At 37.3% G+C, this 12,355-nt stretch overlaps 3 protein-coding genes across 5 annotated transcripts; 2 read left to right on the top strand and 1 right to left on the bottom strand.

The window, feature by feature from the left end:
* Positions 1–38: 38 nt before the first annotated feature.
* On the top strand, positions 39–1,235 carry Kdsr (3-ketodihydrosphingosine reductase). Its single transcript, XM_967026.4, has 2 exons — positions 39–934; positions 987–1,235. The coding sequence occupies exons 1-2, from the start codon at positions 170–172 to the stop codon at positions 1,188–1,190; spliced, it is 969 nt and encodes a 322-aa protein (XP_972119.1). The 5' UTR covers positions 39–169; the 3' UTR covers positions 1,191–1,235.
* A 1,025-nt stretch (positions 1,236–2,260) lies between these two features.
* Positions 2,261–10,537, top strand: LOC660770 (kinesin 13B). Of its 3 annotated transcripts, XM_015980184.2 has the most exons (11): positions 2,261–2,473; positions 4,470–4,687; positions 5,893–6,024; positions 6,094–6,139; positions 7,309–7,448; positions 7,499–7,653; positions 7,703–7,969; positions 8,018–8,577; positions 8,625–8,941; positions 9,519–9,693; positions 9,743–10,537. In XM_015980184.2, exons 1-11 carry the CDS (start codon positions 2,416–2,418, stop codon positions 9,874–9,876), a joined length of 2,202 nt encoding a protein of 733 aa, XP_015835670.1. In that variant the 5' UTR covers positions 2,261–2,415; the 3' UTR covers positions 9,877–10,537. The 3 variants fall into 3 exon arrangements, with proteins under 3 accessions (XP_015835670.1, XP_008193441.1, XP_008193442.1); XM_008195219.3 differs by lacking the exon at positions 5,893–6,024 and having other exon boundaries at positions 2,262–2,473; XM_008195220.3 differs by lacking the exons at positions 2,261–2,473; positions 4,470–4,687; positions 5,893–6,024; positions 6,094–6,139 and adding an exon at positions 6,786–7,262.
* On the bottom strand, positions 9,898–12,197 carry Fic (Fic domain-containing protein). The gene is made up of 3 exons (XM_008195222.3): positions 11,532–12,197; positions 11,047–11,481; positions 9,898–11,000 (listed from the first exon to the last, which is right to left on the bottom strand). Exons 1-3 carry the CDS (start codon positions 12,048–12,050, stop codon positions 10,581–10,583), a joined length of 1,374 nt encoding a protein of 457 aa, XP_008193444.1. The 5' UTR covers positions 12,051–12,197; the 3' UTR covers positions 9,898–10,580.
* Between the last annotated feature and the right edge of the window lie 158 nt (positions 12,198–12,355).

The following is a 12,355-nucleotide window of genomic DNA, read 5'->3' as shown; positions in this document are numbered from 1 at the left end:
ATACAAAAAAAATAAATTCATATTTTAAATGTACAAGTTGACTAACGCATGCGTAGTCAAACGTAAACACATGTGAGGTTTATGGGTGTTGAATCATGGGAATAACGTGGTGTTAGTGTCACACCTACCTACAGTAACCCAGTAAAGTGCCCCAAAGTTGTGATCGAAAATGTTGATAGTTTTATTCATCCCCCTGTTCATAGTGGCGTTAGCATTACGCCTGATAAAGCAACGAACCCCCAAAAGCTTAGATAAACGACACGTTGTTATTACAGGAGGTTCCAGTGGAATTGGCAAAAGTACAGCTATTCAAGCCGCCAGAAAAGGCGCAAACGTTACTATAATTGCCCGAAATTTGGACAGACTATCAGCGGCTGAAAAAGAAATCAGGGGAGCTTGCATTCACAAAGACCAAATAATCACAGCTGTATCGGTGGATGTTTCCAATAAAACCAGCATCCAGAAGGAACTGACCAACGTTGAGGAAAAAGTGGGCCCAATTTACATGCTGGTCAACTGTGCCGGAATGGCGATTTGTGGCAAAGTTGAGGATTTCACAGAACAAGACGTTAAAACACTGATCAATGCCAATTATTTGGGTACTCTGTACCCTATTCAAAGTGTAGTACCGAGATTCAAAGACCGGCAAGAGGGAATTATCGTGCTAACAGCCTCACAAGTGGCCCTAATGGGCATGTACGGGTACTCAATTTACGCCAGTTGTAAATTTGCGTTGCGAGGACTTGCCGAGTCACTCAGCATGGAACTTAAGCCCTACAACGTCTCCGTAACCCTAGCCCTACCTCCCGACACCGACACTCCGGGATATGAGAATGAAAACAAGACTAAACCGACTGAAACACAACTAATATCTGAGGCCGGCGGTCTGCTTAAACCAGAAGTTGTAGCTGAGAAACTCCTCAAAGATGCCTTGGTAGTACTTTTTCAAATAAAATTTATTCAAAGTTAAACCAAATTTTTTCCAGACACAGAAATTTTTCAGTTACGTGGGGCTTGAGAGTTATATTTTGACCACGTTATGTGTCGGAATGACACCCTGTGCTGACTTACTCGAACTTATGATTCAGTCGGTTCTTTTAGGGCCATTGCGACTCATTGGCGCTTACTATTTACGCACATTTCATAGTATTATTCAAAGGTGTCACCTACAGAAGCAAAAAGAAAACTGAATATCTGTTGTAAATTAGCAAAATAAAGTATTTGTTCTGTAAAAATTGTGGTATTGTTTGCTAAATGCAAAGCGAAAAGTATTTATTTTTTTATGTTATTATACATAGTACTACACTGAAAAAAATTGGTAAATTGGTATTTATTATCTTACAAAAGTTAGTACATAAAAAGTATATTTTATTATGTAAATCTACATTGTGACAAGTAATTTATTACAAACAATATATAAAACTACATTTTTTATTCCAAAATATATAAAAAAACTTGAGGTTCTGCGCAAGCGTAGTGGGTGGCGTTTCACACTTGAAAATGATGGTTTGAGTTTTGTAAAAAATAAGCTTTTTTATATAGGTATTGTTACAATTGTTGAAAAAACAATTGTGATTTAACAGAATAAAATTCTAAAATAATTGTTGGATTGATTATCTTACTAATGAATGTAAAAAAATGAGAAAATGTTACTTCAATTGAATAATAGATAAGGTGAATTTGAAAGTAGTAACTATATTTTAAGAGGTGATAGTAGAAAATGGCACAAGTTCTCAAAAAATGCAAAATAATTCTGAAAATTAAATTAAAAAAACTGGGAAAGTTCTTTGTATTGTCTAACGTGCACAAGATTTTTAAATGTGTTCTTTATTTTTTAAGAAATCTATTAAAAATCGCCCTGTATTTATTTAAAAAGTTTTTGTTTTTCAAAAAACGTTGACATTTTTACGTACTACTTATATTATTCATCTTGAAATTTCTGTAATATAAATTAAAACTACTAAAAACTAAAAAATTCATTTACCAAATAACTAAGAACTTACGAAGTAAAAAAATACAGCGAAAACGGAAATCTGATCATTTGATTTAAAAAAAAATGCAACCCGTTTATTAGCTATTTTTTCGCTCTTGTGTTTTACGTAAATATTATTCCTGCGTGAAATTGCAAGGGAAATGCGGGAAAAGTGTTTATTTTCCTGGTGTAACGGTTTATTTCGAATCTAGCGCGTAAGTCGGGCCAATGGTGAGTCGAGGATCGTGCATTGCCAACAGTAAGTTAGGAACATTTAACTTCTTATAAGTGTTTGTTCTGTGTTCTGTGGTGTCAGTCGCCGCTGGGAAGTTAACGATTAATTCACATTTTAATTAATTTCCCAATTGTGTATACGTATTATTTATATTTTATTTATTGTACCGTATGAGTGAATTAAATCTAAGCGAGTCTTGTAAGTAGTCATGGATCAACAGGACATCCTCCAAGTCGGGACGAGTATTAACATAAAACGAACCGATGGTAAGTAGCAAGTCTTCACGTTCGTTAAATTTAACAGAATTAAATTTATTGAGAAAGGTCTTGTCCTGACATTTCGTTTCACCCGTGCGGTGCTGATGATCGATGCCGCTTGTTAAAATTTAATTAGACGGAAACACCGACTGAACAATTAACTAATACTGAGGGCTGTTATCGGTTCATGTGCCTTTTTGGTACAGTGAGGCAAAAACATGTGCAAGAAGGTGCAGTCAGTTTGAACATGACGGTTTCAGTGGATATTCAGAGCCTGTCCTCCCAACTGTCAATAATTTTGAAACCGTCTCAGGTCTCGTCAGATTATTTGAGCAGCCGGTTGAGACAATTTTAGCGGATTCGTTTCATTCTTCTTTCTCACACAATTAAAATAGACAATGCACATTGTAGAGCATTCAGCGCCGACAAGACCAGGACAAAATTCACATGCAATAACAGCTCCGAATTTATCGATTTCGGTTTAAAAAGTCCCATGTGTTTAATGTTTATGTGGGTTTAGTGATTCACTAAAGATCAGATTGTCATCCAAGGTGTTCAAGTCGTAGTGTAGTCGCTTAATGAATCAATTATCAAAAGCGATCCATGTCCAAATAAAACCGTTTAATTAGACCACCATCTGATAAAGGTTGGCGAAAGCCATTTGAACCGCCGCAAATGGCAATAATCCGAACCGCTTAAAATCATATTGAACTTGTCTCGGCATGAGTCACACCTGTGCTAAGAAAATAAATATTGATAGTAATACCGTTGCCTATTAAAATCTCACTTTGCAACAAACCGATCCGTGTTCCAAATTAGGCGATTCAAGCCTCAAAATCAATTAAGGACAATTGAACAATTTGCGAAAATTTTCGAAAGAAACCCATTTTTCGGGTACCACATGACGGAACCATCGAGGACAGGGTGACGCAAACGCGAATACGATGGTACCTTATATGGTTTGTACTGTGAGGCAAGGTCGGTCTACCTGGAATGCTCACAGGGCTACTTCTATTTACTACCAAAAGACTGACCTACGAATTCACACTTCACATTCCCGAATTATTTATTACCCAAATTGCCCTTTTATTACTAAATGTAGTAATAAAGGTGCAGCCACCATTGTGACCTTTGACACCTTGGATCAAGATTTAAAGGAAATTTTCGTATTTTTTTAAGTAAATGTTCGTCAATTTGTATTTCCACAAGAAACCAAAACACACTCGAAAATTTTTTGGTAATACAGTAAAACCTCTCAACAGCGGACACCGATGGGGAATCTTAAATGGTCCCTTGTAGGGAGGTGTCACTGTATACAAATAGGTGTCTCCGATTTGCGATTTAGAAAATATGTTAACTTGATTGTAAAAAGATCTTACATTGCCTTTGAAATGTAATATTCCAACTACAAAATTTTAAAAAATGTTTAAATAAATTAGTAGAAAATTTTAAATGTTACAATGATTTTTTTTTTAATAAAACACCATGTACTTATTTTGTGCATTTTTTTTGGATATGCATAGTTGTTAATCATAATGCTTTTTTTATTAGTAGATTGTGCCAAGTTTTTTGAGATTTTAAATAACTAAAAAATATACAACAAGCAAAATTAGTTCGAATGCAGTTTAAGTAATAAAAAAATCTGGACGTAAAAAAACTCATAAGCAAGAGGAGAATTTTCCTATAATATATATTTTAGTAATGATAATTTATTTTCAGTATAAGGAAAGGTATTTGGAATTTTTTGGCAACGTTTCGATTTTGATTTAATTTTCGTCGGGCCGTCAGTTTGTTATAATACTTATAATTAATAATTGCGCCGAAAACAGTTGAATTGAATTTATAAAAGTTATGGAAAGTGGGTTATAAAGACTAAGTTATTTGCATAACCACTAGTCATCTCGTTATCATGGTTAAATAAAGTGTGTAATAATCCCAACGTTGTTGTTTGTTGGTCTTGAAATGATTTTGTTGCGGTGATAAAATAATTTTGCTTTATTTTCAGGGCGAGTACATTCTGCGATTGTTGCCGCGGTCAATTTTGACTTGCGTAGCGCAACGGTGGAGTGGTTTGAACAGGGCGAGACTAAAGGAAAGGAAGTTGACATGACAGCCATAACATCTTTAAATCCAGACATTAAAATTGTAAAGCCCGGTGAACGATACGCCCAAGAACCAACCACCATACCGCAGACCCAAACCTCTGGCAACATATTGCAAAGAGTAAGGGAGAAATTTTTAATAGGATGGTCAAGGTTCAGAAAATTATGTAACATTTTTCATTCTGTTTACATTGATCTTCCATACAAAAGTGATTCCGCCTATACAAACCGTCACGTGGTCGAGTTTTATGTAACTTTTTCGCTTTTTTAAAAGGTTCAGTCACCTGCACTTTTATTAATTAGTCCATTACAACGAAGCTTTGAGGTGAATCAATTAGGGTAATTTGCTGGTCCTGTCGGTATTAATGGAATTGTTAGTTCACAATGAATTTGTCTCAAGCAGGTAATTGACCCCTCTCACCAAGTGACGTTATTCATCTCGGGTTTCTCTTGTAATGCTCTAATTAAAAAAACTCGATAATCGCATACTTTATGGCTAATTACTAGCAATTCACGACATACGACAATTTTCCTCTAATTGTCGTAGGTGTAACACGTGGAACACTTATTCCACACTAATAAAAATCAATGTGTTTGTGTAAATAATCCGATTTTGACTTCTCAAAGAATTGCACATTGAGCAAAATAAAATTTATTAGACAACTTTCGCCAATATTTTATCTACTTTTGCAATCGTTGGAATCATCAAAAATATACTTGTGCGTAGGAACGGTGACCTCTACCTACAATCCAATTTTTTTGGTTTTATTTGCAATAATTACAATACCTGAAACTGAATACTAATAAGAAAAATACGAGATACGTGTAGTCCTCAGTTTGATTTAACACATTTTTAGCAAAAAATATTTATTGTTATTAGAATAATAATTGTTTCATGTTTTCCGAACGAATTGAAATTTTGCACGCTTACGTAATCGGCGTGACAATGCAATCCTGTGCAGTTAAGGGCTTAAATGGTTAAAGCTTTTTATAAAATACAATTATTATACATATTTTTTGCTTCAAGTAGGTTTTCGGATTGTTAGTTAATTCAAAATAAGATAGGTGGCGTGCTGTTTAGGTCTAGGTTTTAATTGTGGTGTGAAACAGGATAGTTGTTATGCATGTGTGTGTGGTGCCAGGCACTGGACTTGAAAGGGTTAATTGTACTTTTGAAAGTATTATTGATTGTTCGTTTTACAATATGTCAGTTATTCAACACAAGCAATTTAACACTTTTGATAGCGATTTTTGCCAAGTTTGTTCGTGTCCGTGTTGCGATAAACTAATCGAAATCTCTCCCTTCAATGCTGCTAATTGTAAAAGGATTCGTCCGGTTCTTCTGAAGAAGAAACTAGTGCCGCTATGGCACAATCGGGACGTTTTAGCCATAAATTGGACGAAAGTGACGACGATTTTAATAGTAATCAATTCTCACCGGAAACTGCAACATTATCGGTATTGGATTTAAATTCAGTCTAAATAACCTCAAGGGTGGTGCTAATTTCTGTGTTTTTTATCTTACAGAATCCGACAAGGCAGTCAGTAGTACCTAACGTTAGACATAATAATGGTAAGTAAGTTTGTCACTTTGAGTAATAATCTGTGATAAATTCTATTTACGTTAAAATGTTATCAAAATTTTCGTATCATGATGAATCACAGGCGTCCTTTTTTATCATTTTAATTTAAATAAGTAATTCAAGTATTGCCGTTTATTTGTGAAAAGTATTTAGTTCGTTATTAAAAATTATTTTGAATGCATTGTTGATTGAAATGATAACCCTAGAAACCATAACATGACATCTGACATGTTCTCGGAAGTTATTAGAAAACTCAATAATTTTATCGAATAATATAACGGTTAAAAGAGTAACGGAATTATTCTACAAATCCCTAGATTTCCATGGCCACGATTATTATTAATATTTAAATATGTATTATTGATTTTTTCGAAAATGTTGTTAAACCTTACACGACACAAAATATAAAAAATAAACCTTGGTAGTGGCAGTGACACTCCTAAATAACCGACCATTACTGTGGTAATCAATATCAACAATTATCGGGTAAAAATAAAAATAGATCTCGGTTAATTGAACGTTCGATACTTTTTATTAAAATTTGGGTAAAAATGTATTTACAATTTTTGGGCCCTTTTAGGCCTTTATAATTCGAGTTGTACATCGATTTGTTTACAAAATGATTCGACATTTTATTCCTTTTAACAATTTTTTTATTTTTTTCAACAATATTACAAATTTTTATTACTTATAAAAGCAATCAATTTGGGGCGAAATCGATCGTCCAGACGCACGCACGAATGATGAAAAAACCACTTAGGATCGACACGTATTACATGCGTATAAAGTGTAATAATTTTCCTATTTTTATAGTTTTCTGAAATTGAAATTGTCACTATTCATTAGCTCTTATTATTACGGAGATTGTAGGAAAAAAAACAAATTTCAGCAACTAGGTTGTGCCCATCCACCGAATCCTAATTTACATTAATAAATTATTTAAAAATCAAATACATTCATGCATTTGAAATAAAGAAAGTCATTTCAATTCCCCTCTTCTTCGTTCCTTACCCCCAGTTTTTCGTTCCTTATCGCCAGTTTTTCTGTCTTGGTGTCGTCCTTGACTATTAAAATCAGTGAAAATGTCGCTGAATCGAAGAACTTCTATGAGGGGTGCTTGTTTGATTTAAAAATGGGTAAATAAAGAATGTGTTTGTAGGGTTTATGCGATCAGCGCAACAATCAACCCGGGTTTCTCAGAATCAAGTATTATCTAATAATGGACATACCATGCCTTCGTCAAATGACTCAGTGCCCAATAAAGAAAGTAATCTGCCGACCAGTCGTGCTAGTGTACAGGTACACAGCGATTTTTATTTAATACACGATTTTATTTCCAATTTTGTCAGAACATACGCCGTAGTAACGTTCTTAAAGAAGTAGAAAAATTGAAGAAGAATAGGGAGGAGAGACGGCAAAGGCAAGCCGAAGAGAAAGCAGAGAAGGAGGCATTTCTCCAGCTAGCCCCAGGAAACCCCCACTGGGAGTTGTTAAATATGATAGCGTAATTTGCACCAAATCAAAAAATAAAATCTTCAAGTTGGTTTTTGTAGGGAGTACCGGCGCGGTTTGGACATCAAACCACTGACCGAGAACGACGCGATCGAAGATCATTTAATAACAGTTTGTGTCCGAAAGCGGCCTTTGAACAAGAAAGAAATCCACCGGAAGGAGGTCGACGTCATAACGATCCCGAGCAAAAACCAACTCATCGTCCACGAGCCCAAAAACAAAGTAGATCTGACGAAATATCTCGAAAACCAGTTGTTTCGCTTCGATTATGCGTTCGACGAAACGTGTTCGAACGAGATGGTTTACAGGTGAGTGCCACCTCGGGAGAAGTCACCCCATCTGTAGAATTTTCCTAGGTATACAGCCCAGCCACTGATCAAGACAATCTTCGAGGGCGGCTTTGCCACCTGTTTCGCGTATGGGCAAACAGGTTCGGGCAAGACCCACACAATGGGCGGCGATTTCAACGGGAAAAACCAAGACTGTCACAAGGGCATTTACGCAATGGCGTCGGCCGATGTTTTCCGACTTGCCAACTCGCCGAAGTATCGCCACTTGGGCCTCGTCGTCTCGTCGAGCTTTTTCGAGATCTATTCAGGGAAAGTGTTCGATTTACTGAACAATAAATCCAAACTGCGGATACTCGAAGACGGGAAGCAGCAAGTCCAAGTCGTCGGACTCACCGAGAAGGTCGTGTGCTCCGTCGACGAAGTCCTAAAATTGATACAGAAGGGAAACCAAGCGCGAACATCTGGCCAGACGTTCGCCAATTCGAACTCGTCGCGGTCGCATGCCGTCTTTCAGATTTATCTCAGATCAAACAACAACATGCAGAAAATTCACGGGAAGTTCTCGCTGATTGATTTGGCGGGAAACGAGCGAGGGGCGGACACGTCGTCGGCAAACAGGCAAACAAGTACGAAAATTTTGCTTAGAAAACATTACTATTAATATTTTTCCTAGGAATGGAAGGTGCTGAAATCAATAAGTCGCTCCTCGCCTTGAAGGAATGCATCCGAGCTTTAGGTCGAAAGGGCGCCCATTTACCGTTTCGCGTCAGTAAGCTGACCCAAGTGCTTCGGGACTCCTTTGTCGGTTCGAATTCACGTACTTGCATGATTGCGATGGTCTCACCTGGAGTCAATTCCTGTGAACACACCTTGAACACGTTACGATACGCCGATCGTGTCAAAGAACTAGGAGGTGGTGATCTTCAGACTAACACACTTTCGGACGAACAGCAAGGAGACGGCGATCTGATGCAGCTGCGGTCACTGAATGTAAGTTCTTATATAACCGCAATACGCAAACCTAACCATGGTTATATTACGGTTAAATAGCAGATCGGTTATCTAACCATGGCTATGTCTGGCGTCTATAGCAAAGGTTGTATGACGGTTACGTAACTGCTATGTTTGCTAGATTCGGTTTATATATCGGTTATCTAAGCATTGTTATATTACGGTTATATTTGAGTTACATTTTTTAATGAGTTCTTTGTTGATTTGCCTAAATTAGAACTAAAGCGTCAACGTTTCATAACAATAACTTATAACACAAAATTATAAGTTAGTAGAGTATTTTCAGATCTAAGGAATTTTTAGTTATATGGTTAAAAATTTCTAGTTTGTTAATGATAAAGGACATTCAACAGTAATTTTTAGTCAATCGTTTGTCGTTTTCAGCCACTTCTTCAGAATTATCTGGTTTTTAACTGTTTAAAATAATAATAATATAACAAAAAAAAAACACATTTCCGATAATATAAGCGAAATATAGGGGCAGTTGTAACCGCAATATAACCACGCATGATGGTTGTAAGGTGGTTATATAACCCGGACGTGGTTCGGCTTGTAGGAAAACGACATGACACCTGAGATGTTGAATTTCCATCAAGTGATATCGGAGTTGGAAGTGGCCGAGGAGAACATGCTGGATAATCACAAGCAAACGGTGGATGATTTACTAGGAACGTATGAAAAAGCCGTCAGCTTGCTTCGAATGACTGATGAAGTGACTTATGACCAGGAAGGTGGTGACTTGGTTTGTCAATGACAATTTGATGCATTTATTTGTTGCAGCATATTGTAAGAATTGGGAAGATCTGATAGACAACACGTTGGCTTACTTGGTCAGGTCGCAGGAGATAGTAGCAGATTACAAAGCGAAGATGTCAGCTGAAGAACAACTCAGTCGTAAAACTAAACGAAAGTAATCACAATCTTGTACACATCTATCTATACTAGTTCTGTTTATTTATTATGTTATTCAAATTTACAAAAAGAACTGCACGCTTTGGAAACGACTTCTATTTCTCTGAGGCTGTTGTTTTGATACTAATTTTTATTTATTACCTTTTTTATTTTTGCAATTAATTTATTTGGAGGCCTCTTAATAGGTGGGACGTGGCCGTAACGTACGCTTTAATAATTTCAACTAATTCGGATCACATTCCGACGATGTGCGAAATTTCGACTTATCCATCATTATCATTAATTTGTATTAAATATTAGGCTGTGCTATATATATTTTTTTTACAACAAATGCAGGCTATCACGTCACTTTGTTTCACGTTAGCGCTTTAGTAATGTTACAAAATCATGAGGTGCATAATTTAAGAGGCCTTGTTTGTGAGTAGAGAAAACAGTTCGTTAAACGACGGTTAATGCCCTGCTTTCCTTCTACTCAATACCTTGTAAAAACTTTTGTTGGTTGTAAAAACTTTTGTTGGTTTTAGAGTCGTCATATACATGTTATTAATTACTTGTAATTCATCAAGTTTGTTTTAAAAACCAGATTGTGTTTGCTTTTAAATTTATAAAATAACAAGCTTGAACATTCATTATAATTACCATAATAAAATGACCGCATTTTTACGAATCGTTTGATTGCAACCCGCTTAACAGTATAGGTACAGTGTCAGGTCAGGAACGGGGTCGGGGTCCCTTCAGTGCTGTCCCCGTCCAGCACCAACATTTGTGTGCCGTGAATGTACATATCTAGGATTTGTAACGTACAGTGCGCTATAAATCGGACGAAAGGCCGCACGTCCCCCACGTTGGCCACATTCAAGGCATCGTAGTACCGATCCCTCTGCTCTTTCAAAATCATAATGGGCGGGTAGCCGCCCCGGAGCAAAATCAAGTTCATGATCAGCCGACTTGTGCGTCCGTTGCCGTCAACAAACGGGTGGATGTCGACCAGCTTGTAGTGCGCCAGAGCGGCGTAGCGCACGGGGTGCATGTTCCGGGCCTCGTCCGAGTTCAGCCAATTCACGTAGCTCTCCATCAGCGCTGGGAGTTTCTCGGACGGCGGTGGGATGTGGCGGCCCACAAAAACCTGGGCAGAATTTAACGCAATGTTAATTAATTTCGTCGAAACTCACTTTCGTATCGCGGAAAATCCCGGATGTTAGGGGATCCACGTGCCCCATCACGCGTTTATGCATTTGGAGGATGTCATCAACGGTGATGTACTCCTTCCTGGCCAGACTTTTCACGTACTTGAGGGCCAGCTGCAGCCCCAGTACTTCGTTATGTTCAATTATGCTCTTGCCTTGGATCACCTGACCAGTCTCCAGCAAAGTCCGCAGTTGCTCGACGGTCATGGTGTTGCCCTCAATCCCCACAGTGTGGTAAATGTGCAAATAGTACGCCTGCTTTTTCAAAGTTTCGAAGTTGTAACTATCGAATTGTTTCTTCAAATAATCCTTCTTTTTATCTATGCTTTTGAAAAGCTCCAAGTCTAATCGGTCCACCACGGGTGAGGTTCTTTTGTGGTTGGTGAGCGCGGCTGCGTGTGTGGGAGAGTGGGTTAGTGCCTGTCGAGAGTACAAAACAATTACAATGTTGGGCACTTTTGATACGTTACTTTGAAGTAGAGCTCATCCGCTGTCACGACATCGTGTCGGATTTGCTCAAGGAACTCCCCGTACCAGTTCAAAACGTCTGGATTATCCGGGGCGATGGCCGTTGCATGTTCCAGTAACTTCAAAGCCTTGTGGTTTTTCCCAGCGAGTTGGAACCCGATAGCCGCCTGCAATATGTTCAAAACTTCCGAATTGGAGGTTGATTTCACGTTAAAATTTCGACTCCCGTCTAAGTACGTGCTACCAGTCGTTGGCACATAGTGAGATTCGAGAAGAGCGTTTAAATTACTTAGAATAAAGTTGTCGTTTGAGTGGTCCTCAATGGCGTTAAAGGTGTAACTTAATGCGAAATTGTTGTTCGAGTCTGTCGCAATCAAATCCTCGAAAATTGGCGCATAACTCGTATGTTTCTTGTAAAAGTTGTAGTTTAAATAGTAATATTGTATAACAGAAATTAAAATGCACAATAAACCAACTAGCACCGAAATTATAAAAATTACAATGTTGCAATAAATCTTCATATTAGGTGTCTTCCCAAATTTTATTAAACGGTCCTAAATTATCTTCCATTATAAAACATTGAGTGATAAAAAGTAATTACACGTAAAAGAAATGATATCAGTTTCAGGTTATGTTTGCCTCCCACATTTTGACGTTTGAGCTGTCAAATCGTCGCGCTAACAAGCCCATTCCATTCAAGGAACAGTGGCGTAACCGCCGTTTGGTCATTTTTTATGATTTTTTAAGTAGAATTTTGACAAAAATTATATTATTTACATTAACAAGAAACCTGCTCTTCGCAATATAAGAATACAAGAGGTGTTTT

Source organism: Tribolium castaneum, chromosome 10, assembly GCF_031307605.1.
Source record: "Tribolium castaneum strain GA2 chromosome 10, icTriCast1.1, whole genome shotgun sequence".
NCBI lineage: Eukaryota > Metazoa > Arthropoda > Insecta > Coleoptera > Tenebrionidae > Tribolium > Tribolium castaneum.
This window is presented reverse-complemented; position numbering and strand designations above follow the sequence as displayed.

Excerpts from the sequence above, each read along its gene's own strand:
- Kdsr (XM_967026.4), top strand. The coding sequence starts at position 170 with ATGTTGATAGTTTTATTCATCCCCCTGTTCATAGTGGCGTTAGCATTA. Across the intron at positions 935-986 it reads AACTCCTCAAAGATGCCTTG|ACACAGAAATTTTTCAGTTA; the intron begins GTAGTACTTTTT and ends AATTTTTTCCAG.
- LOC660770 (XM_015980184.2), top strand. The coding sequence starts at position 2,416 with ATGGATCAACAGGACATCCTCCAAGTCGGGACGAGTATTAACATAAAA. Across the intron at positions 4,688-5,892 it reads CTGGCAACATATTGCAAAGA|GATTCGTCCGGTTCTTCTGA; the intron begins GTAAGGGAGAAA and ends TAATTGTAAAAG. Across the intron at positions 8,942-9,518 it reads TGCAGCTGCGGTCACTGAAT|GAAAACGACATGACACCTGA; the intron begins GTAAGTTCTTAT and ends TTCGGCTTGTAG.
- Fic (XM_008195222.3), bottom strand. The coding sequence starts at position 12,050 with ATGAAGATTTATTGCAACATTGTAATTTTTATAATTTCGGTGCTAGTT. Across the intron at positions 11,482-11,531 it reads CGGATGAGCTCTACTTCAAA|GCACTAACCCACTCTCCCAC; the intron begins GTAACGTATCAA and ends TACTCTCGACAG. Across the intron at positions 11,001-11,046 it reads GGATTTTCCGCGATACGAAA|GTTTTTGTGGGCCGCCACAT; the intron begins GTGAGTTTCGAC and ends AATTCTGCCCAG.